General features: G+C 44.9%; 1 protein-coding gene across 2 annotated transcripts in view; it reads left to right on the top strand.

Moving 5' to 3' along the window:
* AMOTL1 (angiomotin like 1) overlaps positions 1-25417 on the top strand; it is a 103530-nt gene that overhangs the window by 46898 nt on the left and 31215 nt on the right. The window contains exons 1-4 of one of the 2 annotated variants that reach the window (XM_054974118.1): positions 2444-2575; positions 3974-4114; positions 7845-8757; positions 22492-22789. In XM_054974118.1, coding sequence (XP_054830093.1) covers positions 4087-4114; positions 7845-8757; positions 22492-22789 — 1239 coding nt within the window. In that variant the 5' untranslated portion in view covers positions 2444-2575; positions 3974-4086. Of the gene's footprint in view, positions 1-2443; positions 2576-3973; positions 4115-7844; positions 8758-22491; positions 22790-25417 lie in introns of those variants that run through there. The other variant, XM_054974117.1, reaches the window with a different exon arrangement.

Below are 25417 nucleotides of genomic sequence, written 5' to 3'. Positions count from 1 at the left end.
TGAATTTTTAATATCCATTTGTTCTTTCGTAAAGGGAGTAACTTCGATGTCCTGTATAAAGAGTTTCTGCAACTTCCCTTGGGGCATCTGATCCCACTTTTGAACCGAAATCAGAACATTTCACTAAATCTTCATATCGCTGTCCCTTTCCAATTAGCTGTCTTTTAGTTTTCTTTAATCATTAGACAAATTCATGATAGACTTACTAAAGGACTACTAACCATGAAGGTGAAATGCTTTGGGCTGGGGTCAGCAGCCTTTTATAGTTCAAGGGCCAAGCATCAAAACTCACAGCAAGAGATCGACAAAGAGCTAGAATAAGAAAGCCTGTCTACACAACTGAAACAATACAGTTTAACGTTACTGATAAATGACTTGTGGATTAATAATCCATTACATTTCTGCAGCCCAAATACTGATTGTTGTGAATTCTTTATTAGGAAGTGGTACACACAAGATCTCACAACAAGAAATGTATATACATGAGAACACCCTGTGTAATTTGTTTTTGTGTATTGGCATAAAGCTACACCTGGATTCCTAGTGATTGTTTACCTCTGTAATTTCCCTTTCTGTAAAGCATTGTTAAGAAGCCCTTTAGTCCCATAAAAATGTTTGCCTGCCATTTCCTTTGCATTCTGGTTCTTCTAGCATTCCACCTACCCCTCCAATAGCTCTTAACTTAAATAGCTCACTGCCTTTTTTAAAGAGCCATATATGGTTCCTTACTGAGCTGCATTTGGGTCTGAGGCCGTAGCTTCATGTTTGAGATCTACTTAAGGCATTAATAACCTCCTCCAAGGCCTCTTTCTTTCTTTCTTTCTTTCTTTCTTTCTTTCTTTCTTTCTTTCTTTCTTTCTTTCTTTCTTTCTTTCTTTCTTTCTTTCTTTCTTTCTTTCTTTCTTTCTTTCTTTCTTTCTTTCTTTCTTTCTTTCTTTCTTTCTTTCTTTCTTTCTTATAACAACAACAACAACAACAATAATAATATATTCGATTTATATACCACTCTTCAGGACAACTTAATGCTCACTCAGAGCGGTTTACAAAGTATGCTATTATTATCCCCACAACAAATCCCCTGTGAGGTGGGTGGGGCTGAGAGAGCTCCAGAGAGCCGTGACTAGCCCAAGGTCACCCAGCTGGCTTCAAGTGGAGGAGTGGGGAATAGAGATAGACACGAACCGGAAAAAACCCGAACCATGTGATTTGTGGTTCGTCAAATTTCACAAACCACAAACTTTCACAAACCTGCCCCTGGTTCACAAACTGGTTCGTTTGGTTCATGAAAACGGCACATCCAGGTCCGAAAACCATCACTTCCGGTCAGCAGAAGGTCACTTCCGGGCCAGCAGAAGGTCACTTCTGGGTCAGCAGAAGGTCTGCAGGAAGTCCATCCCCTGTTGCCTAGGAAACTGATTGATTGGCACCAGGCTGTCTGCAGTGATGAACCAAAAAACAAACCAAACGAACCACCCTAAAGTTCGTGGCGGTTCGTCAGAAATGGGATCTGATGAACCACTGGTTCGTGAACCATGAACCAGCCTGGTTCGTGCTTAATTTTTGTTTGTATTTCAGTTCATGCCCATCTCTAGTGGGGAATCAAACCTGGCTCTCCAGATTAGAGTCCCGCGCTCTTAACCACTACACCAAACTGGATCTCTTTCTTTCTTAGCTTTTTGTTTTTGAAATATTTTTTGTTTTTATAACAAGATTAAACAAAACAATTGACAATTAACATTGAACAATTAACAGTATGTTGTACAGAACTAAAACAGGTTAAACACAGTAAACAATCGATGGTTGTTGTGGATTTTCCGGGCTGTATAGCCGTGGTCTTGGCATTGTAGTTCCTGACGTTTCGCCAGCAGCTGTGGCTGGCATCTTCAGAGGTGTAGCACCAAAAGACAGAGATCTCTCAGTGTCAAACTGTGGAGAAGATGTGGAGAAGACAACATCTTCTCCACAGTTTGACACTTTCGGTGCTACACCTCTGAAGATGCCAGCCACAGCTGCTGGCGAAACGTAAGGAACTACAATGCCAAGACCACGGCTATACAGCCCGGAAAATCCACAACAACCATCGTTCTCCGGCCGTGAAAGCCTTCGACAATATACAGTAAACAATTGGTTATAGTGATACAGGTGGAAGCATTGACGTAGTTTCTGAAAAGCAGAAGGGATCTATTGGGTATGGCTTGCATGGTTTTATCTTGTGATTGGTCATGTAGTCCAAAACTGGCAGCCAGTCTTCCCAGAAGTTGGATTGTAGATTAATCGAGTCGGCCTGTTTTAACTGAAAAGTTATTTTTTCCATTTAAAAAAAATCTCAAATGTTATTATGCCAAACTGTAGTGGAAGGAGGTTTAGGATTCTTCCACATAGATGCTGTAGTGGCTTTATCTGCGGCTAACAATACAGCTATTAGGTCTCTTGGTCCTTCTGGTGTGTCTTGATCCGTCCAAAGGTTTCTTTCGCCGTTCTTTCTGAGGTCCGTCTGGTAAGAACAAGAAGCAAGGCCTTGTCCTCGAGGACACACTCCTTGTAAAGTTTCTTCCACAGAAAAAACGTTTGTCAGGTCAGCTTTATTTTTTTATTTTTCAAAATATAACAAAAATCCTTTTAAAAATTCCAACAGGCACTTAGGGATTCTAACGGCACTTTAGAATTTCTAACGTACTAATTTTTTCCTGGTGGATATTGCTTTGCTTTGATATTGTGTTGCTCTTGTTTTTTACTTTGCTGCTATTCTGACATGTTGTAAAAGCTGCCCTGAAGGTACTGTGGAGACATGTGGCGCAGTTTGAAAACAAAACAAAGCCAAATAAGTGGAATCTCCTAAATTGAAAAGCAGATTATCACTGGATGCCAGATGTTGACTTGGGGGCAAACAGCACAGGGTGGCCATTGTTTTCTGTGGGCGAAACATTCTTGAGTTCTCCAGGATCTCAGGTGGAGGCCCCTTGTATCACCTAGTCCTTTTAACCAAAGATGCCCGGATTGAATCTGGAAACTTTTGTGTGCAAGGGTGATGAGCAGGGCCCATACCCATTTTAATTTTGCTCTGGCTATTTTTACTAGATGCATTTGGGTCTTTTGTCTTGGACATTGAAAAGTCATGGGCTGTCTCTTGTTGATGTTCGTAAACAGTTAGACTTCCTTATTCTTACAGTTCCGTAGCAAACTTACTGTGCTCTCCCCTTTGTGCTTCCGCATGCAAATTTGTATGTACACAGGAGCTTTTCATTCTGCCTTCTACGGTCAGCATTAACCCGCTGAACTAAAGTGTTCCTCCTGGGCTGATACTCATAAATGACTGCTAATCAGTTTCAGGGCTATGTGCTGTTAAGACCAAAAGACTGGGAAAGAGAGAGACAACTAGAGTTGTCAGGTAGTGCCTGGTAACTGGTGGGAGGGCTGTGAGTGGGGATGTGGGGAGGTGCAACACTGGCTGTGGCATCATGTCACTTCCAGTAAAGAGAATCTGAAAGTTACATAGGCAGCTCTAGAAATTATCAGAAACTTTGTAGCTTTACCATAGAGTTTCCAGTGATTCCTAGAGCTACCCATCTCACTCCTGGTAAAAATGTTATGCTACATGCAATGCTGTGGGGTTTAATTTTTTTTTCTTTTGCTTTCACTGGGGGAAACGGGAATCCTAGACACATCTGGGGCTCAACCCACTTTTTATGGCTCTGAGATTCTGCTGGTGCTGGAAAGAGGAAGAACCAGTATCCACCTCAGAGCCCTCAAAAGAGGGCAAAGACTCAGATATGGCCCTTAAGCTGAAAAATTTGCACACTGCTGATGTGCTATGAATCAGTGAGAAATATAGTCCAGATGTCTTATGAAAGCACGCTTTACTTTTCCTGGGATGCTCAAAAACTTATTGATAAGCCATGAAACATGAATCACACATGAGAGAAGTTTTCACACAAATAAATAACCATTCCCCCTCCCCTATCTTTTCCTGTAGGCCCCCCATCAGTTTGCTACACCTCCAGTACTCCCTCCCAGATACTGGAAGAAATTGGCTATTTGTATGCAGAGCCTCAACTGCTTACCAGAAGACAAGATGATTCCCCATTCATGGTAGAAGTGATCAGTGGTATCGACGGTAAGTCCTTGTGTTTGTAAAAACTGACCCCCAGCTGCTTTGTGTATTGCCAATAGAATTTTCATATTCTTTTTTTCCTGAATAAATCGTTTGGATCCCTGATTGACAATAGGTGTTGTTGGTAGGCCTTGGTTTAAAGAGAAGAGGATGAGTGAAGTTGAAAGAGTGTCGTCTTCATGGTAGGAGACAAAATAGGCCTCTCTTTCTCCCTCTCAAAAATGGCTTGCCAGCATAGTCATCGACACTCCCCCATCCTACTTCTACAAAATCCTCATGTTCGTTGGGGAACAACACGAGGACTTTGTATCTCAAATGCCATGGGAGTTTTAATAATAATAGTAACATTCGATTTATATAGTGCCTTTGCCTACTCACAGTGGTTTACAAACTATGTCATTATTATCCCCACAACAAAACACCCTGTGAGGTGGTGGGGCTGAGAAAGCTCTGAGAGAGCTGTGACTGACCCAAGGTCACCCAGCTGGCTTCAAGTGGAGGAGTGGGGAATCAAACCCGGTTCTCCAGATTAGAGTCCCCCGCTCTTAACCAGTACACCAAACTGGCTCTTCCAGATGCACACCAGCTCTTTCAGCCTCCAAGATGCACACCAGTTCTTTTCTGCTTGTGACCACAATACACAGGGAGAAGCAGCTTTAGCATCCTTCTCCTCCCACTGTTTTTGTGTCCTCAAAGAGGTGCTACTGGCTCTATTGTAAAAATTACGTTACTTAGGTGGTAGCTACATGTTAAGTTCCACAACAGCCAGTAATGGCTCCACAAGACAGTGTGAGGGCACGAAAACAGTGTGGGTAGAGGAAGCTAAAGCATCTTGTCCTTGCTGCAGTCGAAAACAGAAAAGAGCCGGCGTACGTCACAAAACTCCCATTGCACATGTGATTCAGAGTCTTCATATTGTTCTCCAACAAATGCAAGGACTTCAGAATAAGTAGATGGGAAAAAAATGAAATCTTGCCCTCAAGTTAGAGCTGACCTTTGGCGACCCCTGGTGGGGTTTTCATGGCAAGAGACTAATAGAAGTGGTTTACCATTGCTTGCCTCTACATAGCAACCCTGGCCTTTGTTGGAGGTCTCCTGTCCAATTCCTAATCAAGGCTGACCTGCTTAGCTTCTGAGATCTGATGAGATCAGGCTCACTTGACCTATCCAGGTCAGGAACAAGTAAACAGAGCCTCATTCATTTTTCTCAAGGGGCTGCAGCACGAGCTCTTGCCCTCTCCCTCTTGCGTTCCACACCCTGAAACTGGAACAGGATTTCCAAGAAAGGGGTTGGAACTGCTTAGTTGGCGAGTGCCAACCATTTATGGCTACATCTATGAACTGGTATAAGGATGATTAATGCCTCATCTGTGTACCATATACCTCTGTAGCACTCCAGTATGGATTGAATTAGGACCGTTTGCAGTTTTAAATAGGAACAGGACAGCATGGTGTGTGGTCGCTTAGCACCAGCGGTTCTTTTGATTCATTCCAAATGCAGCAACACCTTTAACTAATTTTGTTAAAATACTTATCCCTGTCTTTTAAAAACAAGGTCTTCAAGGTAGTTCACAGAAGAAAAACACAGTCTAAGATGCAAGCATTGTATAAAGTCCTTGATTAATATAAAACAGTATAGCCAAATTAGGAGCATATAGGAAAGGTCCTTGTGCCAGGAAATTGTGGTATATAAAATGTTAAATAAAGTGAAATATGTCAAAATCAGAGAGCCTTCTGGAATTAAAACTCTTACAGTGCAATTCTAAGCAAAGTTACACCATCCTCAGACCATTTGCTTCACGGGACTTGGAAGGTTAGGATTGCACTGTTAGTTGGGTGTCTCAAGGCTAGCTACGACAGGACGGAGTGAACTTCCCTGGGGAGAATTCTTTTACTTTGGTGTTACTGCAAAGAAGGCCCTGTCAGCTCTAGATACCCACTTCACAGATGGTTGAGGGACACAGGGCAGGAAGGTCTTAAAGGTTGAGTGCGAATTCTGGGCCCAGACCATTTTGAGCTATGACAGTCAACACAAACACTTTGAATTGAACCCAGAAGAAGCCAACTGGAAGCCAACCAAGAAGCCAACTGGAAGCTGCCATTCTATGTGGTCTACTCCAGTCAACAATTCGTGGCTGCATTCTGAGCCAACTGCAATCCTCAAACACATTATTGGCTTCAAACAGAATTTGCTGGGACCTGAATTATCATGACTAGGCATTCAACATTCAGAAAGGAGTGTATTTGGCACACCAGTTTTAAGGCATTCTTGGCCACTGCTGCTACTACTTGGGCATCCAGGAACGTCACTGGATTCAAGAGTACCTCCAGGCTGTAGACTGGAGTCTTAAGCGGGGGAATGAAGTCCCAGCCAACTCAACTTGGACCTCTTTCTCTGCTTTGCCCAAGCTTTTTTCCTTCTCTTGAATTGTAGAGAGCTGTGCTCTCACCTTAGGATTGCCAGGTCCCCTTACCCTCATGGTGGGAGAGAAGGGACCCGGCACTCAACTTTGCATAGCCCTCATGCACATGCTTCTGGCACAGCATAATGATTTCACTTCTAGGAGAGACATCCACACACCCATGGGGAGCACGCCAGCTGCGTGCTGACCTGGGAGGGTTTTTTTTGCCTCCCAGGTTTGTTCCCTGGGGCCTTTCCCCCCTGCTGGTTGGGTGACTGGCCACGGGGGCTGCTCTGCCCACCGAGGTATTGGCAGCCCTATCTAACCTTCCTGTACAATACCCATACATCGCTAGATTTATAGAGTTGAAAGGGAAGCAAGGGGCCCGCTTAGGCTGCCTACACATCAACCTAACCCTATGTAGTCTCTCCCCATCATCATTCACACACTCCAGACAACAGTGTGCCACAACAGAGATCAGGGCAGGCAACAGGCCGTTTTCAAAGAGGTGATATTGTGTTGTTGAAAGTATGCCATGTACGGGTCTGACAGCTTTGTTTTCAATTGTGTAACCTGCCTTGAACCTCAGTGAGAAAGGCAGACTATAAACGAAGTAAATAAAATGAAATAGCTGTGGATGGAAGGGGCTAGTTTGATGGATCGCTTCTCTACGAAATAACTGAAAAGAAAAAATCCATATGGAGGACATTTCTCCATAAACAAAATCACATCAATAGGCCCTTTTTAAGTTCATCACATTTGTATGTGCCTTACCCTTGGTCTAATGAAATAAGTGCACCATAGAAATAGATTAGCTATGACCTGGATAGCCCAGGTGAGCCTGATCTTGGTTAGTAATTGGATGGGAGACCCCAACAAAGACCAGAGTTGCAGAGGCAGGCAATGGCAAAGACCTCTGTTCGTCTTTTGCCTTGAAAACCCCACCAGGGGTTCATAAGTCAACTATGACTTGAGGGCAGGATTTCATTTTCAGGACTAGATTATCCCAAGTCATCCTTTACTCCAAGTCATCTATTTCATCATGGTCGTCTCTGGCTGGCAGAGATTCACCAGGGCACCAGTACCTATCTCCTGAGGCCCTTTGAGTGGAGATGGCCGGAGATTCTGTGTGTTATGTGCCGTCAAGTCGCCTCTGATCTATGGCGATGCTATGAATGAGAGACCTCCAAAATGTCCTATCATTAACAGGATTGAACTAGTGTAAAAAAAAAAAGCCACCAAAGATTTCTCGGCTTTTCTTCAAAGCTGCAACCCTTCCAGTTATTCAGTCCTCACTTTCCTCTCTTCCTCTCTGTTTCCGTTTGGTACAGCTGAAGATCCTCTGAGCAGCTTCCACCCTCCTCACTTCCTCCAGGTCTCAGAGGTGGAGATGAGAGGTTCGGAGGATGTTGCCCCTCGCACTGTGTTACAGCGGCTAATCCAAGAGCTGCGCTATGGCAACCCGAACGAGAACATGAACCTGCTGGCCATTCAGCACCAGGCCACAGGGAGCACAGGACCATCCAACTCCACTGCCAGCCCGCTTTCTTCTTCTGCAGAAAACCTCGTGCTGGAAGACCCACAAATGGTCCAGCAGTCGGCACGGCAGGAACCACAAGGCCAGGAGCATCAAGGGGACAACACTGTGATGGAGAAGCTGTCCAGGGGCTCCCAGCCTCAGCAGAACAATGAGGAGCTACCCACCTACGAGGAGGCCAAAGCCCAGTCTCAGTTCTTCCGAGGCCAGCAGCCCAGCGCCGTTGGGCCGAGCGGCTTTTATGGGGCTGCAGCTTCCTGTCCGAAGTCTAGAACAGAAGGGAGGCCTACTTTGGCCCGTGCCAACAGCGGGCAAGCGCACAAAGATGACGCTCTTAAGGAACTTAAACAGGGCCACGTGCGGTCTCTAAGCGAGAGGATCATGCAGCTGTCGTTGGAGAGAAATGGTGCGAAACAGCATCCCCCGGCCTCGGGGAGAAGCAAAGGGTTCAAAGCGGGTGGACCGCCCTCGTCCCAGACAGCAGGCAAAGGCATGGATCTGAGGGGGCCGCCACCAGAGTACCCCTACAAAAGCAAACAGGTGGTGTCTCCAGTGAGCAAAACTCAGGAGCATGGAATGTTTTTTAATGACCAGCATTCTGCAATGATGCAGGAAATTGCGAAATCCTCCTATTCGGCTCCACAGCCTACAAGGACTGAAGGAGCTGTTGTCCGATATCAGCCTCCCCCAGAATATGGCACAAGCAGGTAAAAAGAAAACCTTTCCTTCCTTCAAACTTGTAGGGAGTTTCCAAAGCTGAAGTAAGATTCTGAGGGCAAAGCTACTGTTACCCAAAGGGATCTCCTTGCGAGTTGGGGAGAATTAGCAGCAAAGAGAATTAGCAAGAGGAGGGGTAACTTAGGGATCTTTTAGTCTATGTATACGGGGATTGTCCCAGCTAGAGAACTCCTTCAGTAAACAGATGATCAATCAAAAAGGGGTTTTTATTCAGGCTAACAAAGATCAACAGCATACAACAGACATACAACATGCATTCAGAGCTAACTAGAAAGTAGTGGTGAAATAGGATAGAGTTTGAAGGTTCAGGTGATATTTACCTATCCAGATATCGAAGAGAGGAGCAGCATTGAGCGGCCTGCACTCCAAGCTGGAACTCAAACAGAGCTTCGAGGGTGGATCCTGGATCCAAAGTGTGCACACAGTTTGGGCTGAGGGGCAGTCTATTTTAGACCATGGATCCTACCTTGGGGCAAGGTTGCATCTTCTACCTCAGGAACAAAAGTTTGAGTGGTTGGTCCTGGGGTGGGACAAAGGATTGCGAAGTTGTCTCTGGGTTGAGAAAAGAGCTCATAAATTGTTCCCAAAATGGGACAATAAGCAGGTAAACCATCTCTGGGTGTAACAAAGAACGGAAAAAGTTTGATTAAGTCTTCCCGGGCGTAACTAAAGTTACGCCTGCGAGGTGGATAGATGAGGCTATCAGTACTCTAAATTGCTTAAGAATTGGAAAGTAGTTAAGGAGAGATCAGTAGGATAGGTTGTGGGAACTCTGGGAAGGCCCTATTGTATCAGGATACTTAGTGCGCCTCCAGGGTAAGGGATGGGGTCAAGCTAGCCTTGCTTGTTTCTCCCCATGTTTGCACTTTCCATCTCCCAGGCGGGATCTGGCTTGCTTGCTTGGGCAGCAGCTTCCATGTTTTCTGCCTGCTTGCGCAGCAATTTTAGTGCTGGAAGAACATTTTAGAGAAGGGATTTACGGCATATCCATAACCTTCTAATATTATGGGGGTGGTTCTGACCACTAACTCTACTATCCAGCTGTCCAGCAGACTGAGAACTCTTTTCTGCTGTTGACATAGGGGTGTGGTGCCTAAAAGGGCAGGCTGGTTATGTTACAGAAGAAAAACATGGATAGCGAGAATACTGCTTAACTCTTCTTTTGCCTTCTTTCTTCCCCCATGACTTTTCCCAACAGGGTTGCCAACTTAGGGTTGGGAAATTCTTGGAGATTTGGGGGTGGATCCTGGGAAGTGCTGGTTTTGGGGAGGAAAGGGAGCTCAGCAGGGATGTGGTGCCATAGAGTCCAGCCTCTGTAGATGCCATTGATCCCGGGGAACTGATCTCTGTAGTCTGGAGATCAGTTGTAATTCTGGGAGAACTCCAGACTCCACTTGGAGGTTCGCATTGCTACTTTCCAAGCTGATTCCCTCCACTTGATATGGCAAACATGTATCTGGATTAAGGTTGCCATTCTCCAGGTAAGGCCTGGAATTCTCCCAGAATTACTACTGATCTCCTGACTATGCAGATCATTTTCCCTGGAGTAAACAACCTCATCAAAGAGTAGACTCTATGGAATCACATACCAGCTGAGCTCCCTCCTCTTTCCAAACTCTGCTATCCCCAGGCTATACCCCCAAATTTCCAGGAATTTCCCATGCCAGCATTGGCTACCCCTAAAATTCTGGGTCCAAAATGTCTCAGAGAGCGGGTTTCAGGGCAATGCTTAACCACTTGCTGCTACTTCCATTGTGTCCCTCTGTTCGTTCGTTCGTTCGTTCGTTCGTTCGTTCGTTCGTTCATTCAATATTTAGTCCATCCTCCCCGCAAGTAGGCTCAAGATGGGTTACAACATGATTAAAATAGTACGCAATAAAAATACAAAATTAAATAAAAATTTAAAAATCTATAGTAATGTAAATACTAACATAACCAAATATTGCGAAAACATTTGATGGTGTCGGCTACAGAATCTACTTGTGGTAGCTGTAAAAGAAACTATACAGTGCAATTAGGTGGGTGAGAATCTGCCAAGATGGAATAAAATAAGGCAGAACAGGGGAAGCCATTGGAGATGAATTGCTGTCACCTCAACCGTAGGCCTGGCAGAACATCTCCGTTTTACGGGGCCTGTGGAACTACATTAGATCCTGCAGGGCCCGGGTCTCAGCTGGTAGAGTATTTCACCAGGCCAGCGCCGGAGCCGAAAAAGCTCTGGCGGGGGCCAGGCGATCTGGACCAGAACAGCCAATAGGTGTTGATCAGAAGAGCGCAAAGCCCTTTGAGGGGCATAGTGGGTGAGACAGTCCCGTAGATATGTTGGTCCCAGTCTACTTAAGACTTTGAATGTTAGAACCAAAACCTTGAACTTGATTCAAAATTCAACTGGGAGCCAGTGCAGCTGATGTGGCACCAGATGTATATTTGTTCTTAACGGTGTCCCTGTAAGGACATACGCCACCGCCACATTTTGGACCAGCTGCAGTTTCTGAGTCAATCTCAAGAGTAGCCCTGCATACAACCCTAGTCAAATATAAGAAGAGCCCTTCTGGATCAGCCCGTAGTCCATCTAGTCCAGCAGCCTCTTTTACACAGTGGCCAACCAGTTGCTCTGAAGGGCCAACAAATAGGCCAAGGACTCCCTTGACATTGCTTCCTAGCACTGGTATGCAGAGGTCAATTTGGTCACCATGGCTAGTTGCCATTGATGAACCTCTACTCCAAGAATCTTTGCACCAGAGAAAGCATTGGGTGTATTTTAGGTCACACTCTCTGTTCAAGCAGGATAACGATGAGGCCCGAAAGGACTGACCTATAATACACACGAACTCAGTGTTTAAACCAGGTCAGTGTTTTCTTTTTCCCCTCGTAGAAATGTGTTTCCTGAAACGATAATTTGGGAAAGGGCCTTGAAGCTCATAGTTTATTGGCTGCTAGGTTTTGTTTTGTTTTATAGTGCATTCCTGAAATGCAGGGAAACGGTGTTGCCTTCCACCCAATCTGCATGTGTTCCGAGTCTCCACCTGCAACATACTGAGGGTTTGTGTGTCCCTCCTGCCAAAATGGTTTTAAAAGAGAACTAAAAACCCCTATTTATATAAGCATGGCATCAATAAGTTAATGAGAAACACAAGGTAGCAGTGTCAGGCTTTGGTTGTGCTCTTAGGAAGTTGTAAGAGGATACTATCCTGAAGGCTGGAGCTTTTGCAGGTGTCGGGAGCACAGACTCAACACGCCTGACAGGCAAAAGCCATGCAAGGAATGTGACCCCGTTTCTGCTAGTCCAAGCGGCAGACCAAGGCCAAGTAGGATTACAGTTGATCAGCTAGTGATCCCACCCGTGACCTTGCACAAAATCCTTGGCACTGATTGGTACTACTTCTGAGCAGGGCCAAGTTCTAGAGTTTTTTCCAGAGCTTACCAGGAGACCTAACGTAGCAGTTCTCTGCACAACTGCAAGGGATTGTGGAATATGTCCATGATTCCACCAACTTGGTGCATGATATTGGAATCCCTTGCACAGTTGTAAAGTCCTCTGAGTTGCAAGCTGTCTTGGAACCAGGACCGGCTTGGCCAGAAGCAGCATGTTTTTTTAATTTATGTAAAATATCTATATCCCACCTTATTTCCTTGCCCTCAGCCTATCTGGCCATACCAGTGCCAGGTCTCCCACCTCTTGGCAACTCCCCTCCATTGCCCACTGGTGCCTCAAAGGCTGACGGGGTAGAGTGGCATGTTACTTCTAGGAAAAAACAGAAGTTACATCATGATGCCAGGGTCGATGCTCTAGGGCTTACCAGAATCTCTGTGGTTTAACACAAATTGCCCTATGAGTGCCCCCATGGCCAGGTATCCCTATCTGTGCTCCACACTGAGAAGCTTAAGGGGTCTCCAAACATTGGGCCCTTGATGCGTCTAGAGCCCAGGTCATGGCTAAGCACCTCTGTCTCTGATTCCGCATCAGTCATTTTCTTTTAATACCATTATGGGCTCTCCTGATGGGTGAGATGTTCCAGAATAGTGTTCACTGGATGTTGACTCAGCTCTGGCTGCCCTGGCTCCCTCCTGCATTTCTCCTTACTTTCCTTAGCTGGCAGGCTGCTAGCTGTGGAATCGATCTCTGTGTCATCTTTGGCTACTTTCACACATGTTGGATAATGCACTTTCGCAAAAATCCAGTTGCGAACTATTGCTAAAATGCATTGAAAGTGTGTGAAAGCAATGTGTTATATACTCAGCATGTGAGACCGTTCCTGACCCCCACCCTTAAGTCAGGGCCATGCACACCAGTGGTGGTGAAGAGTGCCCTCGAGTCATAGCTGATTTATGGCACCCCCTGCTGGGGCTTTCAAGGCAAGAGACTAAGATAGGGGGTTTGCCATTGCCTGCTTCTGCATAGCAACCCTGGTCTTCGTTGGAGGTCTCTCATCCAATTATTAACCAAGGCTGACCCTGCTTAGCTTCTGAGATCTGATGAGATCAGGTTTGCCTGGGCTATCTAGGCATGCTCACCAGTACACTCCTTCAGTAGGCAGGGACAGCTGTCCGTATGGCTCCATCTGAGCACTGGATTGCCTAATGGATCCCTAGGAATGCAGACCTGGTCCATCCATGTTTTTTGTCTTTCCCATGGAGGGATGGAGATTGACTACTCAGGGCCTCTCTTAAGACGGAGGCCTCTGATAACTTCCAATGCTTAAGTGAACTTGCTTAATGTCTCTTTAAGGCTCCACCCACCTCCCATTCAGAATCGGGCCAATATAACAGAATTAATCCAGGGCGGGGTTCTTTCTTTCTTCTTCTTTTTTAACACAAGCCCATTCCACTCAGGACTTTTAGCCCTACTCCTTTACAGCCATGAGGAGGCAGCTGTTTTTAAATAGGAAAACCAGAAAGTCAGGAGAAGAACATTCATACAGGTATGTGTTTCACAGTGAAATCTTGCTATTATGGCAACACCTGGCTCAGTGTCAGGAGGAAAAATACCGTCTTCCTGCCTTTCCCATGGCTCTGTGAAGTCGAAGGGGAAGGAGGATGGAAGGTGACTCAGTTGTTGAACAGAGTGTTTATGCAAGGGAAAAGGCTAGAGCTTTCCCTTTCCCTCACTCCAAATAACCAAACCTCCTTCAAGTGGCTATTCTATGCACCCACTTGCTTCAGTACAACTGACTATAAGGAGGACTTCCTTCTTATCAAAACATAGCATCCATAGTGGTTAACTACAGGCACTCTGCGCATGTTCTCTTGATCCCATTGTTATCAGGATGTTTGCAAAGATGATAACTTCACAACACCAAGGTGCTGGGGCTCCTGCAAGGCTCCCCCACCCCTCCTCTGGAACCAGCAAGCCGTTACCTGGTTTGGGCTGGTTGTATGTGGTTAATTTCCCAGTGTTGAGGAAATGCTTTCACCCCTGGTGAGAGGTGTCCTTGGTTTGAGTTGCTTTACAGAATGGAGAGAGTGAGTTCCTAGATTTGGGGAGTTCTGGGCCAGGTAAGACAGGGGTGGACAGAAGTTTGCCTGGGAGCAACCAGTTACTCTCCAAGCAATTGAAAGTAGTTCTCTTCTCCCCATCCAGTGATGTTACAGTCACTTCCTTATCCTTCTCCACAGGAGTTTCTCTTCTTTTGTGAAAGAGAAGGAGGCATGCACACACCCTTTGACTTTGGAGGAGGAAATGAAGGCACCAGCATCCTTTTTCATCCTCCTTCATGGGTGTGAGTGCACACAGACATGCACTCTTGCTCTGGACTCTTTCCCCCCTGTATTAAAACTGTTATTTGCCTCTTCCAGGTAAAATATAGAGGTAACTATATTTTTCTCTTGCATGGCAAGATACAGTTTGGGGTGGTTTGCTTTGCAGAAACAACAAGGAAGAGTGTCCCTATGCAAGAACTGCGACCTGGTTCTGAAATGCTGTAATTTTTGTACAAGCTGCCATTTTGAAACTGGCTCTGCCTGCCGAGCCGCCATTTTGTAACTGGTTGCTTCCAAGGTTGTTTCTTGACAAAAAAACTGAGATGCTCCCAGAAACATGAAGTCAAGAATCCTCTGAAATAAGAAACTTGCAGTGCTCATATCCTTCTTTGCCTCATGAATGGAATTGCCAACAACGTGGAGAAGAAAATATCCTTTGTCTTTCAGAAAAGCTTTTCATGTGTGGAAATGGGCAGGTGCTCCTTTTCATGGCATGGAGGTAAACAGCATCACCTGGAAAATGGCATCCCCTTAAGCTTCTATTAAAGAGGCAAGACATTTTGTCTCCAGGCTGTTGGCAGCCCTACTCCTAAACCTTGCTCTTCTGCCTGGTGTGTTGAGTAGTGAGTATTAGGAGAGGATGGAGATATGGGTAAGGTTTCTCTCCTGCATGACTTTCCTACTGTTGTTGCAAACACAACATTAAAAGGAAAGGTTGTGTTAGGTTGGCATCTGTGTAGGGATTAGTTATGTGTTAAAGAACTGTACTGCAGTGCTTAGGGGTTTTTTTTGCAAGGGACAAAAGCGGAAAAATTGCCTTTGCCTGTTGTTGCTTCTGGCTCTGCCCTGCGCTGCCCTGCCCTGCCCTCCACCCCACCAGCCCCAGAGGTTACCAGCAGTACTTCAGTTGGTACCATTTGGAGAGAGCACTTTACAGTGACTTTACAGTATTTTCAGTGAAATCCTAAGCAGAGTTACTCCAGTGTAAGCTCATGGGCTTAGACTGGAGTAACTCTGCTTAGTATTTCACTGTTTGCGGCGTTTAGTTTATTTTCATGCATAGGTGGAGCACAGGTGAAAGGAAAGAGGCATTCCGACAGGGCAGCAAATGTAATAACAACATCATTCGATTTGTATCCCGCCCTTCAGGACAACTTAATGCCCATTCAGAGCAGTTTACAAAGTATGTCATTATTATCCCTACAACAAAACACCCTGTGAGGTGGATGGGGCTGAGAGAGCTCCAGAGAGCCTTGACTAGCCCAAGGTCACCCAGCTGGCTTCAAGTGGAGGGGTGGGGAATCAAACCCGGTTCTCCAGGTTAGAGTCCTGCACTCTTAACCACTACACCAAACTGGCTCTCCTTCGTCAGATCCCTAGAGAAACCTCATGCATTTGAAAGCGTTTCATCCCACTTGCAGCTTGTCTGCCTTTTTCTCTGTCTCTTCCAGCATCTTTCTTTTCACGCAGACACACATCTGGCCACTCCCACCAGCTGTGGGGATGGTCTCTTCCAAGTCATGACAGCAGCTTGGACCGAGCCATTTCCTAACAATTAAGGTCCGTTGAGGAGATAGCCCAGACTGATCTCATCAGATCTCGGAAACTAAGCAGGTCAGCCCTGATTAGTTGTTGGATGGGAGATCATCAAGGAAGTCCAGGGTTGCTACGCAGAAGCAAATAATGGTAAACCACCTCTGAATGTCTCTTGCCTTGAAACCGCAGCAGGGTCAAGGCTGCACCTTGATGGGACTTGTCACCACCAAGGAGATATCTACAACTGTTAAGAAACATTACCTCTCCTTTTGTCGTGGCGTCTTCCTGCCCCATGCCTCTTTTGTCCAAGCCCATTCTAGCAGGGCAGCACTGCTAGTCTTTTGCAGCAAAAGTAAAGAGGCACATTAAAGACTAATGAAATTTTATTTTAGCATCAGTTTTGTGGACTAGAATCCATTTCTTCAGATCCAAAAGGTGAATCCTCACTATTCAGGCATTTTTTGTGTCAGGGTATGAAAAAAGAAGAAGCGGACAACAGGGTTTCAATATGATGGCAAACTTGCACCATAGCTACAAAACAAGGTAGCTTTTTTTATAACCCACAGAAGTGCTGGTTTGGTAACTAGGCTCTAGATTCTATTTAAATGTCCGCAGGAGGTAAGAACTTTAGATAATATCTGGGAGGTCTGTGCAGGAACGAACTACACATGAAATTGGATGTTAATTTGTGGGTTAAGTTTTCCCCTCTGTGTGAACTTTGCAATCAAAATACTGTTAGAGCGAGTGTTAAACTACGCTGTGGAATTAAACGCCGAGCTGGTCAGAGAGGCAAAAGCTTTATTTGAGGAAGTTACATACTTGAGGGAAAGGGAAGAGAGATAGATCCTAGCTATCTGACTACATCTTGCAGAGAGAGAGAAGAAGTGTGGCAGGAGAGAGAAGAAGCAGGATATTGCCCTGTTTAGCCCAATAGGAGACAAGACAAGGAAATGACCCCCAGGAAACAAGAGAGGTGCTACTCTCACTGTCCTAACTAAGTGATCCTTGCTGCCCCCTGCATGGTAGGCTCTTCTTACTTCTTGCTGCTGCAGTACACCAGACATTGTTATTTCTAACACCCCTTCTCAATGTCTAGTGTACAAAGTCCACAAAGTTCAGTCTTTCTCGTAGACTTTGAAATTTCTCTTTGGCAAGTGGCTTGGTGAGGATGTCTGCTGTCATTTCTTCTGTAGGGCAGTACTGTAGCTCAACAAGCCCTTCTTCTTGCATATTTCTCACAATGTGATTCTTTATGTCAATGTGCTTGGTTCTTGATCCAATTCTTTCTGTATTTGCAAGCTTTATGCAATATTGATTATCTTCAAGGAGTTGTATAGGTTTGGGTTCATTTATCCCAAAGTCTTCTAATAGTTGTAGAATCCACTTGAGTTCTTGGCATGCTTCTGCTGCTGATATGCATCAGCTTCCTTCGGTGTAGACTCTCTGGTGTCAGGCTTGCTTGCCTTCTCTTCTTCATCAATGTGCACCACATGGCGGATCTTCACCGTGTCTGTCTCTGGGTTGAGGATTCGATATCCCTTGCATCCCAGTGCATATCCAACAAATATGCCTGCTTCTGTTCTGAGATCCATCTTAGACCTCTTTTCCTTCGGAACATAAGTGTAGGCTTTTGATCCAAACACTCTCAGATGCCTTACATTGGGCTTGCGGTTGTACCACAGTTCAAATGGTGTGCTGCTTGCACCCTTTGTAGGTAGCATGTTCTGCAGATAGGCAGCAGTGTTGATAGCTTCTCCCCAATATTTTTGAGGTAGCTGTGCTTCTTGCAGCATGCTCCTGCACATCTCTGTGAGAGAACGATTTTTCCTCTCTGCTATCCCGTTGAGTTCGGGGGTGTATGGCACGGTCAGGTGATGCTCTATTCCTTCAGCTGCTAGGAAGCTTGTCATCTCCTTCCCCACGTACTCGCCTCCATTGTCTGTGCGGATAGCCATTGGTTTTCTCTGGAATCTGTTCTGCACCATTGCTAGGTACATCTTGAATTTTTCCAGTACTTGGCTCTTTTCCTTGAGCAGGTAAATCACAGTAAATCTTGAAAAATCATCAGTAAAAGTCAGAAAGTACTTACTTCCACTGGGTGTTACTGTTCCCATGGGTCCACAGACATCACTGTGAATCAGCTCCAGTGGTCTTGTCATCTGCTTCTCACTCTGTTTGGTGAAAGAAGGTCTTGTGCCTTTGGCTTGAATACAGCAAACACATTTCTCTGCATCAGGACATTTTCTCATTTGCAAATCATTAGTCAGATTCTGCCTTTCAAGCTGATATATATAATCCATATTAGCATGTCCAAGCCTTCTAGGGATAAGACTAGTACAATTCTTGTGAGTGCACTTTTCAATTAAATTCACTGCGCCTTCAGAGCAATCCAGCATATACAGGCCATCCTCTAATGTGCCTTGTGCAATTAATTCACCTTCATTGCTAATAAAACATTTCTCTCCTTTGAATACAGTCTCAATTCCTCTTTTGGCCATCGCAGAAACCGATATTAAATTAGATTTAAGTTCAGGTACGTATAGACAATCAGTGATCTGCACTTCTCTAGTTTGGCCACTGGGTAGTGCACAACATGCAGATATGGTCCCTTGTCCCCGAGCCGTTAAAGCCTCTCCATTTGCTGTATACAATTTGTCGTGGCTTTCTTTCATCTCATTAAAAAACTTTTCTTGATTGCATAGATGGTTAGTACACGCACTGTCAATTGCCCATTTGCATGTGCTTTGATCATTTTTACCAACATTTAAACAATTCTTATCAGATCTGCTTTTCCTTTGACCATCGGCATTAGGTGACTTAATGGCTGCATTAGCATTCCTAAAGCCCTTTGTTCCCGTCCCTCGTGGCGGGTTGCTTACTCTGTGAATCACGAAACCAACAGTCTTCCTTTAAATGTCCTTTCTTTCTGCAGACGCTGCAGGAGAAATCCCTTCTTGAACTGACTCTTAAAGCTAGCTCTCTTGGCTCACTTATATGATCCAGTTTGCTAAAACTTTCCTCTTGCAGTTGCAAGTACATAGTTTAAGCTTAAATTTTCTCTCATTTCCAAAACATGTACAATGCTTGCATAAGATTGAGGAAGACTAGACAGCAAAATTATAGCTAGATCCTCATCCTGGATCTCCTTTCCAAGGGATCTTAATTTCTGTGTTAATTCCATGAAATTTGCAATATGATCTTTCAGTTTTTCCTGTGGCTTCATCTCAATCCGATACAATTGCCTCATTAGCAAAATTTTAGTTTTAATTGATTCTTGACGGTTTATTTCTAGAAGAGACTTCCACATTTGTCTAGAAGTGGGCTCATGAATTACTCTTATCAATTGTTTATCACTTAAAGCATTAGTGATAATAGATCTTGCCTTATTGTCATGCTTGACCCATTTGGCTTCCTTCTGAGGATCTCCAGTCGGTTTTTCATCTGTTACTGCAGACCAGACGTCCAGTTGAATAAGATGGGCTTTTATTCTTTCTGCCCAAAGATCATAGTTCCTCCCGTCGCCTAGTTGGTCGATCTGGAACCCCTGCTGTGCACTGTAGGAGTCAGCCATCTTTCCTCTATTGTCTGCCCTCTGTGCTTTAGCCTGCGGCTACAGCAGAACTTTTATTGCTCTCTCTTAACTTCAGCTTGCGTTAATTGCCTCTGTGGCCCATTACCCTGTTAGAGCGAGTGTTAAACTACGCTGCGGAATTAAACGCCGAGCTGGTCAGAGAGGCAAAAGCTTTATTTGAGGAAGTTACATACTTGAGGGAAAGGGAAGAGAGATAGATCCTAGCTATCTGACTACATCTTGCAGAGAGAGAGAAGAAGTGTGGCAGGAGAGAGAAGAAGCAGGATATTGCCCTGTTTAGCCCAATAGGAGACAAGACAAGGAAATGACCCCCAGGAAACAAGAGAGGTGCTACTCTCACTGTCCTAACTAAGTGATCCTTGCTGCCCCCTGCATGGTAGGCTCTTCTTACTTCTTGCTGCTGCAGTACACCAGACATTGTTATTTCTAACAAATACGTCAGTGCAATATTAAAATGCATATTTTTATCATTTTGCATACAGCTCCCAAAATCTTATTTTGTAAAGAATATAGAAGAGTATTTTTTTCCCTTCAGATACTGGGTCGATGGAAGGAATGATCAGATCTTATTTAAGCAAACATTTTTCTCCACCCAAGGTAGCTCACAAGAAAGGAGATAAGAGTTCCAAATTACAAAAACAGACAAACAAAAAAGCACAAATAAATTTGGGGTGGCCCAGGTCTGCCAAGCAGACTACTCTACTCCCTGGCTTATTTAGCCTAATCCTTCCCAGGCTAAATACCTGTAGGAAGAGGAAGACAGAAACAGTCAAGCCTAGATGGACCTCAGCTGCTTGTAAGGTTGCTGCCAGCAGGATGTTCCTCATCTTCTGAGCCCAATTCGTGGTTCTGGTTCTATCCTTTAAGGCACTGAATGGCTTGAGACTGAGGAGAACCATCTTTCCCCATACATTCCTGTCCCGCAGTTAAGATCATAGCGAGAGGTCCTCTTAACTGTATTATCAAGCAAAAATGTTTGGTTAGTAGGTAGGTATACAGGAAAGGTCTTTTTGGTGGTAGTCCCATAACTCTGGAACAGTCACCCCAGGGAGGTGCTTCTGGCATGCTGTTGGTCTTTAGGAGGCAGCTGTAGATGGTGTTATTTGGGACGGCTTTTTCATGTTTTTTTAAACTGTGTTTTAAGTCTGTTTTTATTACTGTTGTTTTTTAAATATATTATTTCTGTTTTACACTGTGAGCTGCTTTGACCGCCTTTGGAGGAAAAGTGGCTAATAAATGTTTTAAATTAATCAGTTCTCCTCTCTTGGAATAAAAAAGAGAGCAGGAGAAAGATTAGCCAGTGAATTGCTAACTGGGAGGAACAGGGTTGCTGGCCGATGAGAGAGGAAGGTGAAGGAATGGCAGCCAAATTGTCCCATTTAGTTGGGGAGGCCAGTGCAGGAATGGTGCAAGCAGGTAATGCTCAATAGGTAAAGCAAGCACGTTTATGTTCTTGCCATTCACCTGGAGGGAATTCCTACTCACCCTAGGCGAACAACAAATTGCAAAGCTGTTGCCCCACACTGCCTGCTTAAAGAAATCCTTGCTGTAGGACAGGGTTACTTCTTGCCGGTTCCGAGTTAGTTATTTTAAAAACATTTCATGGGAGGCTGGATATTACTTGGAGGCATCCAGGAGAGCCTGTTCATTCCAAAATAGGTTTGCCTGCTGCTGTGAGACGCATCGCATGCCTTGTATGGATCAGCCTCGTCTCTATAGCTTGGCACAGTTGTGTGCACAAAATAACAGAAAAAGGCTTCAGAGGCAACTCTGGGGAGAGTAACGTTGATAAGTAGGACAGGAGAAAGTGTTCATCTGATAGAGCAGTGTGCATAACGGCCATACATAAGGAGCAGCAGCACAAATCAGGAAGGAAGGTCTGATGGAGAAAACACAGAGTGAGTCTAGCTCACCTCCATTATGTCCCAAACGAGAGGCCTTAATTATGCACTGACTACAAATTGGTTTAGCCCCTGTTGGCCTTTCTTTGTTTGAGTTGAATTAGGGCCTGTGTGGATGTTCTGGGTCTATATGCAGAAGCAATTCCAGGATGTGGTATTAATGACAGAATATTGGTGCCTCTTCACCACAGTTTTGTTCTTTTCTCAAAGCGAGTTTCTAGTCCTCATTGCTGGGAAGATGCATTCAAAATGCATTGTCTTTTGAAGTCTTACAAGCCAAAAGGGGAGCTGGGTAAGATTTCACTGCATTTGGCATTTGGGAGCTGCATTTTCAAAGGAATAGTATCTGTAACTCTGGTTATGGTTTACTGTGTGTGCATTATGTGCTGTCAAGTTGCTTCTGACCTATGGTGACCCTATGAATGAAAGACCTCCAAAATGTCCTATCATTAACAGACGTGCTCAGATCCTGCAAACTGGAGGACGTGGCTTCTTTCTGAGTCAAGCCGTCTCATTTTAGATCTTCCTCTTTTCTTACTGCCTTCCACTTTTCCTAGCATTATTAACTTTTCCAGAGAGTCCTGCCTTCTCATGATGTGACCAAAGTACTCAGTTTTGTCATTTTAGCTTCTAGGGAGAATTCAGGCTTGATTTGTTCTAGTATGGCTTAATACTTGGCTCAAAAGTCAACTCCCACTTAAAATGTTGCTTCCTTCCTTTGCAACTAAAATAAAATGTAAGTGCGTGTAACTTCATGGGCTCATATTTGTCCCTTGACCTCCCCCCCACCCCAGTTGAATTTCCCATTGTCAAAATTTATACTGGGAGATATTTAAGGCAGGGATTTAACGTTTCCATTGCACTGGGCTTCTTCAGTTTCTCATTCACCAGCGATCCTGACATTATTTGCAGCCTACCCTCTAAAAACCGTCCAGTCTAATTAGTCTATGTTTTCTTTCCCTTTTTCCATCTAGCCGTCAAAGCCAGCCGTCTTTTCCATCCCTCCCCATGCAGCAGCAGCAGCACAGCCCAATGTCCTCCCAAGCCTCCTCCCTGACAGGCCCGTTGCACTCTGTATCTTTGCCGCCGTTTTCGATGGCTGCGGGGTCCCAGTCTCTGCCTGCCACTCCTCCCAGCCAGCAGCAACTCCCACCGGATGCATTTGCGATCGTGCAGCGAGCTCAGCAGATGGTAGAAATGCTGTCAGAAGATAATGAGGCTCTGCAGAAGGAACTGGAGGGCTACTATGGGAAAGCAGACAAACTTCAGAAGGTACAAGGCATGCTCTAAGAGAACAGGCCCTTGTTTCCAGGTCCCTCTGTATTAGTGGCGTGATGAGCCGTATAGCTTTGTTAGTCTGGAATGTTTGAAATTTCTGTGGCTTGTATGAATTGGGGCTGCCATAGCCTAGCAAAGAGAGAAAGCAGGGGAGGTCTCCAGTCCAACTCAGTAGGTAGCTGTAAGCACCATTCTTCAGTTCATCCTCACTCTCTCTGAAACGGAGTGGTTACTATAGGCCTGCTTTCCAGGGCTGTTGTACAGGATCATTGCAGTGATATACACACCCTCTTCTGCGCTGTCTAAAGCACAGTATAAATGCTAGGTACTATTGCTTGACTTGTAGCAAAATTCAGTGTAAATTAGATGGCGCTGGTTTGTTGACATTGCCCTGTCTTTCTTTCTGACAGTGTTCGTTCTTTCAACTTTTGCCAAATTATAAGCAAAGGGTTTGTTTATACAGCCGAGGGCTGCCTCGTGCCAAAAAAGGGGTCCCCCGGCCTTTGTCGGCATGTTTTTTCTTTCCTGAGCTAGCTGGCAGAGAGTTCACTTGCTGACCTGGCCGCCACTGGACTTTCTTCTTGCTGCTTGCTGCCGAGAAGAGTCTGGTTGCATATTTCCATGCTTGAAGCAGTTAGTTGTGCATATTTCTACCAGATATTTGTCTGGCGGCAAGACTTAGAAAGAACTGGAAAGGAAACAGTCATGCAAAGTAATAACGTGCGCTGGTTGGTTCTTCATTGTAGTCTCTGTGCATCACTCTAATGGGAACTCAGGCATGCTCAGAGGATCCTTCAGAAACTTCTAGAGCTCAGCCAGAAGGGATCTGTGGTGCTTGCCTTGGCAAGTGTGGGAGAAAATAGGCTCCGCTGCACATACCCCAGGCAGGTGGAGCAGTGCCTTTCTGCGACAGCCGAGACATTGGGAAGAACTCCCCGGAGAACATGTGAGCCAAGCTAGGCCTCTTTTTATTCTTGAGGGATAAGAGAAAAAAAACATTTATCATCGTTATTAATCTTAGATTTTCATCATTGTTGATGTGTGGAGCTTTATTATCATTTTTCCCACCCCCTTTCCCCTTCCCCCATCACACTGGATTGTATGTTACAGCAGACAGATTTTTTTAAAATGCTGTTCTTGTGGAGGTAATAATAATAAATAATAACATTCGATTTATATACCGCCCTTCAGGACAACTTAATGCCCACTCAGAGCGGTTTACAAAGTATGCCATTATTATCCCCACAACAAAACACCCTGTGAGGGCTGAGAGAGCTCTAAGAGAGCTGTCACTGACCCAAGGCCACCCAGCTGGCTTCAAGTGGAGGAGTGGGGAATCGAACCTGGTTCTCCAGATTAGAGTCCTGCCGCTCTTAACCACTACGCCAAACTGGTACACCGACGACTTAAAATTGCCATGACTTCTGTCTCTCCTGCTTGTGGAGAGGAACATAAAGTTGACGCACGTCAGCGCTGTCTGCTGTTTACAGTATAAGCTCATAACTGACTGTTGCAACTCTGAGGTCCAGAGGAGTTAGCCGTGTTAGTCTGCAGTAGCAAAACAGAAAAGAGTCCAGTAGCACCTTTAAGACTAACCAATTTTACTGTAGCGTAAGCTTTCGAGAACCACAGTTCTCTTCGTCAGATGCACATGCTACTGGACTCTTTTCTATTTTGCAACTCTGAGTGACTTTGTGGGAGCTGACCCTGTCACCAGTTTCAAAGGGTGTTCCAAATCTGACTGGCACTCTCTCTGTATCTTCAGTGTCAATAGCTCCCGCAAAACTAAAGCCATCTTCATCTTTAGTTTCCATCCACTGGCAGGAACTGGTATTGGGGGGGTTAATCTTCTCATACTCAAAGACCATATGCTACTATGCCAGACCCAAGAAGAAGAAAAAGTAGAAACTATTGGGAGTCTCAGTCTTGTGATGAAGTGGAGCTTATTCTCCCACAGTCAGCAGAGCATGTCCTGGAAGTCCTTTATGGCTTGGCTGTAGAAGTTTCCAGAGAGTCCTGTCTGGTCAATTTGAGTTCCCAATATCATGACTACCAGTAAAAGTGATTAAGATGGGTGGCCATGTTAGTCTGTCTGTAGCAGCAGAAAAGAGCAAGAGTTCTCGAATGCTAAAGAAGTGTGGACTGAACCCAGCATTCAGCCTAGCAAAAAATACATTCAAAAGATAGAGGCTGATTCCAACAAATCATTTTCATTTCCAACAAGAATACCAACAGAAGAAATCTGAGGAAAAAATGTGCGAGTGGGATATAAAATTGTGGATTTTAGCAGGAATGAGCCCAAAAAAGATGACTTATCTGAATGAAACTTCCCACAATGCCTACCTGGATTTTACATGCAAGCATAATTTTTTTTTCCCACACGGAATCCTTAGAGAAGACCATGAAATTAGGTTCTGCTCAGGCTTGTGAATGGTGAATCCATCAGGGTGTTATGCACCCCCCCTTCCCAATTCTCTGGTTCTTCAGGAGCATTTGACCAAGAGAGAAGGACTTTGACTAGCCACAAGTCACTAACATACGTGGGGAACAGCTTCCAACTGCAGCAAGATTATTAATGCCAGTGAAGGAGTTCCATTTTGGCATAATCGGCAGGAGAATTCA

Source organism: Eublepharis macularius, chromosome 3, assembly GCF_028583425.1.
Source record: "Eublepharis macularius isolate TG4126 chromosome 3, MPM_Emac_v1.0, whole genome shotgun sequence".
NCBI lineage: Eukaryota > Metazoa > Chordata > Lepidosauria > Squamata > Eublepharidae > Eublepharis > Eublepharis macularius.
Note: the sequence above shows the minus strand (reverse complement) of the source record. Positions and strands in the feature narration are given on the sequence as shown.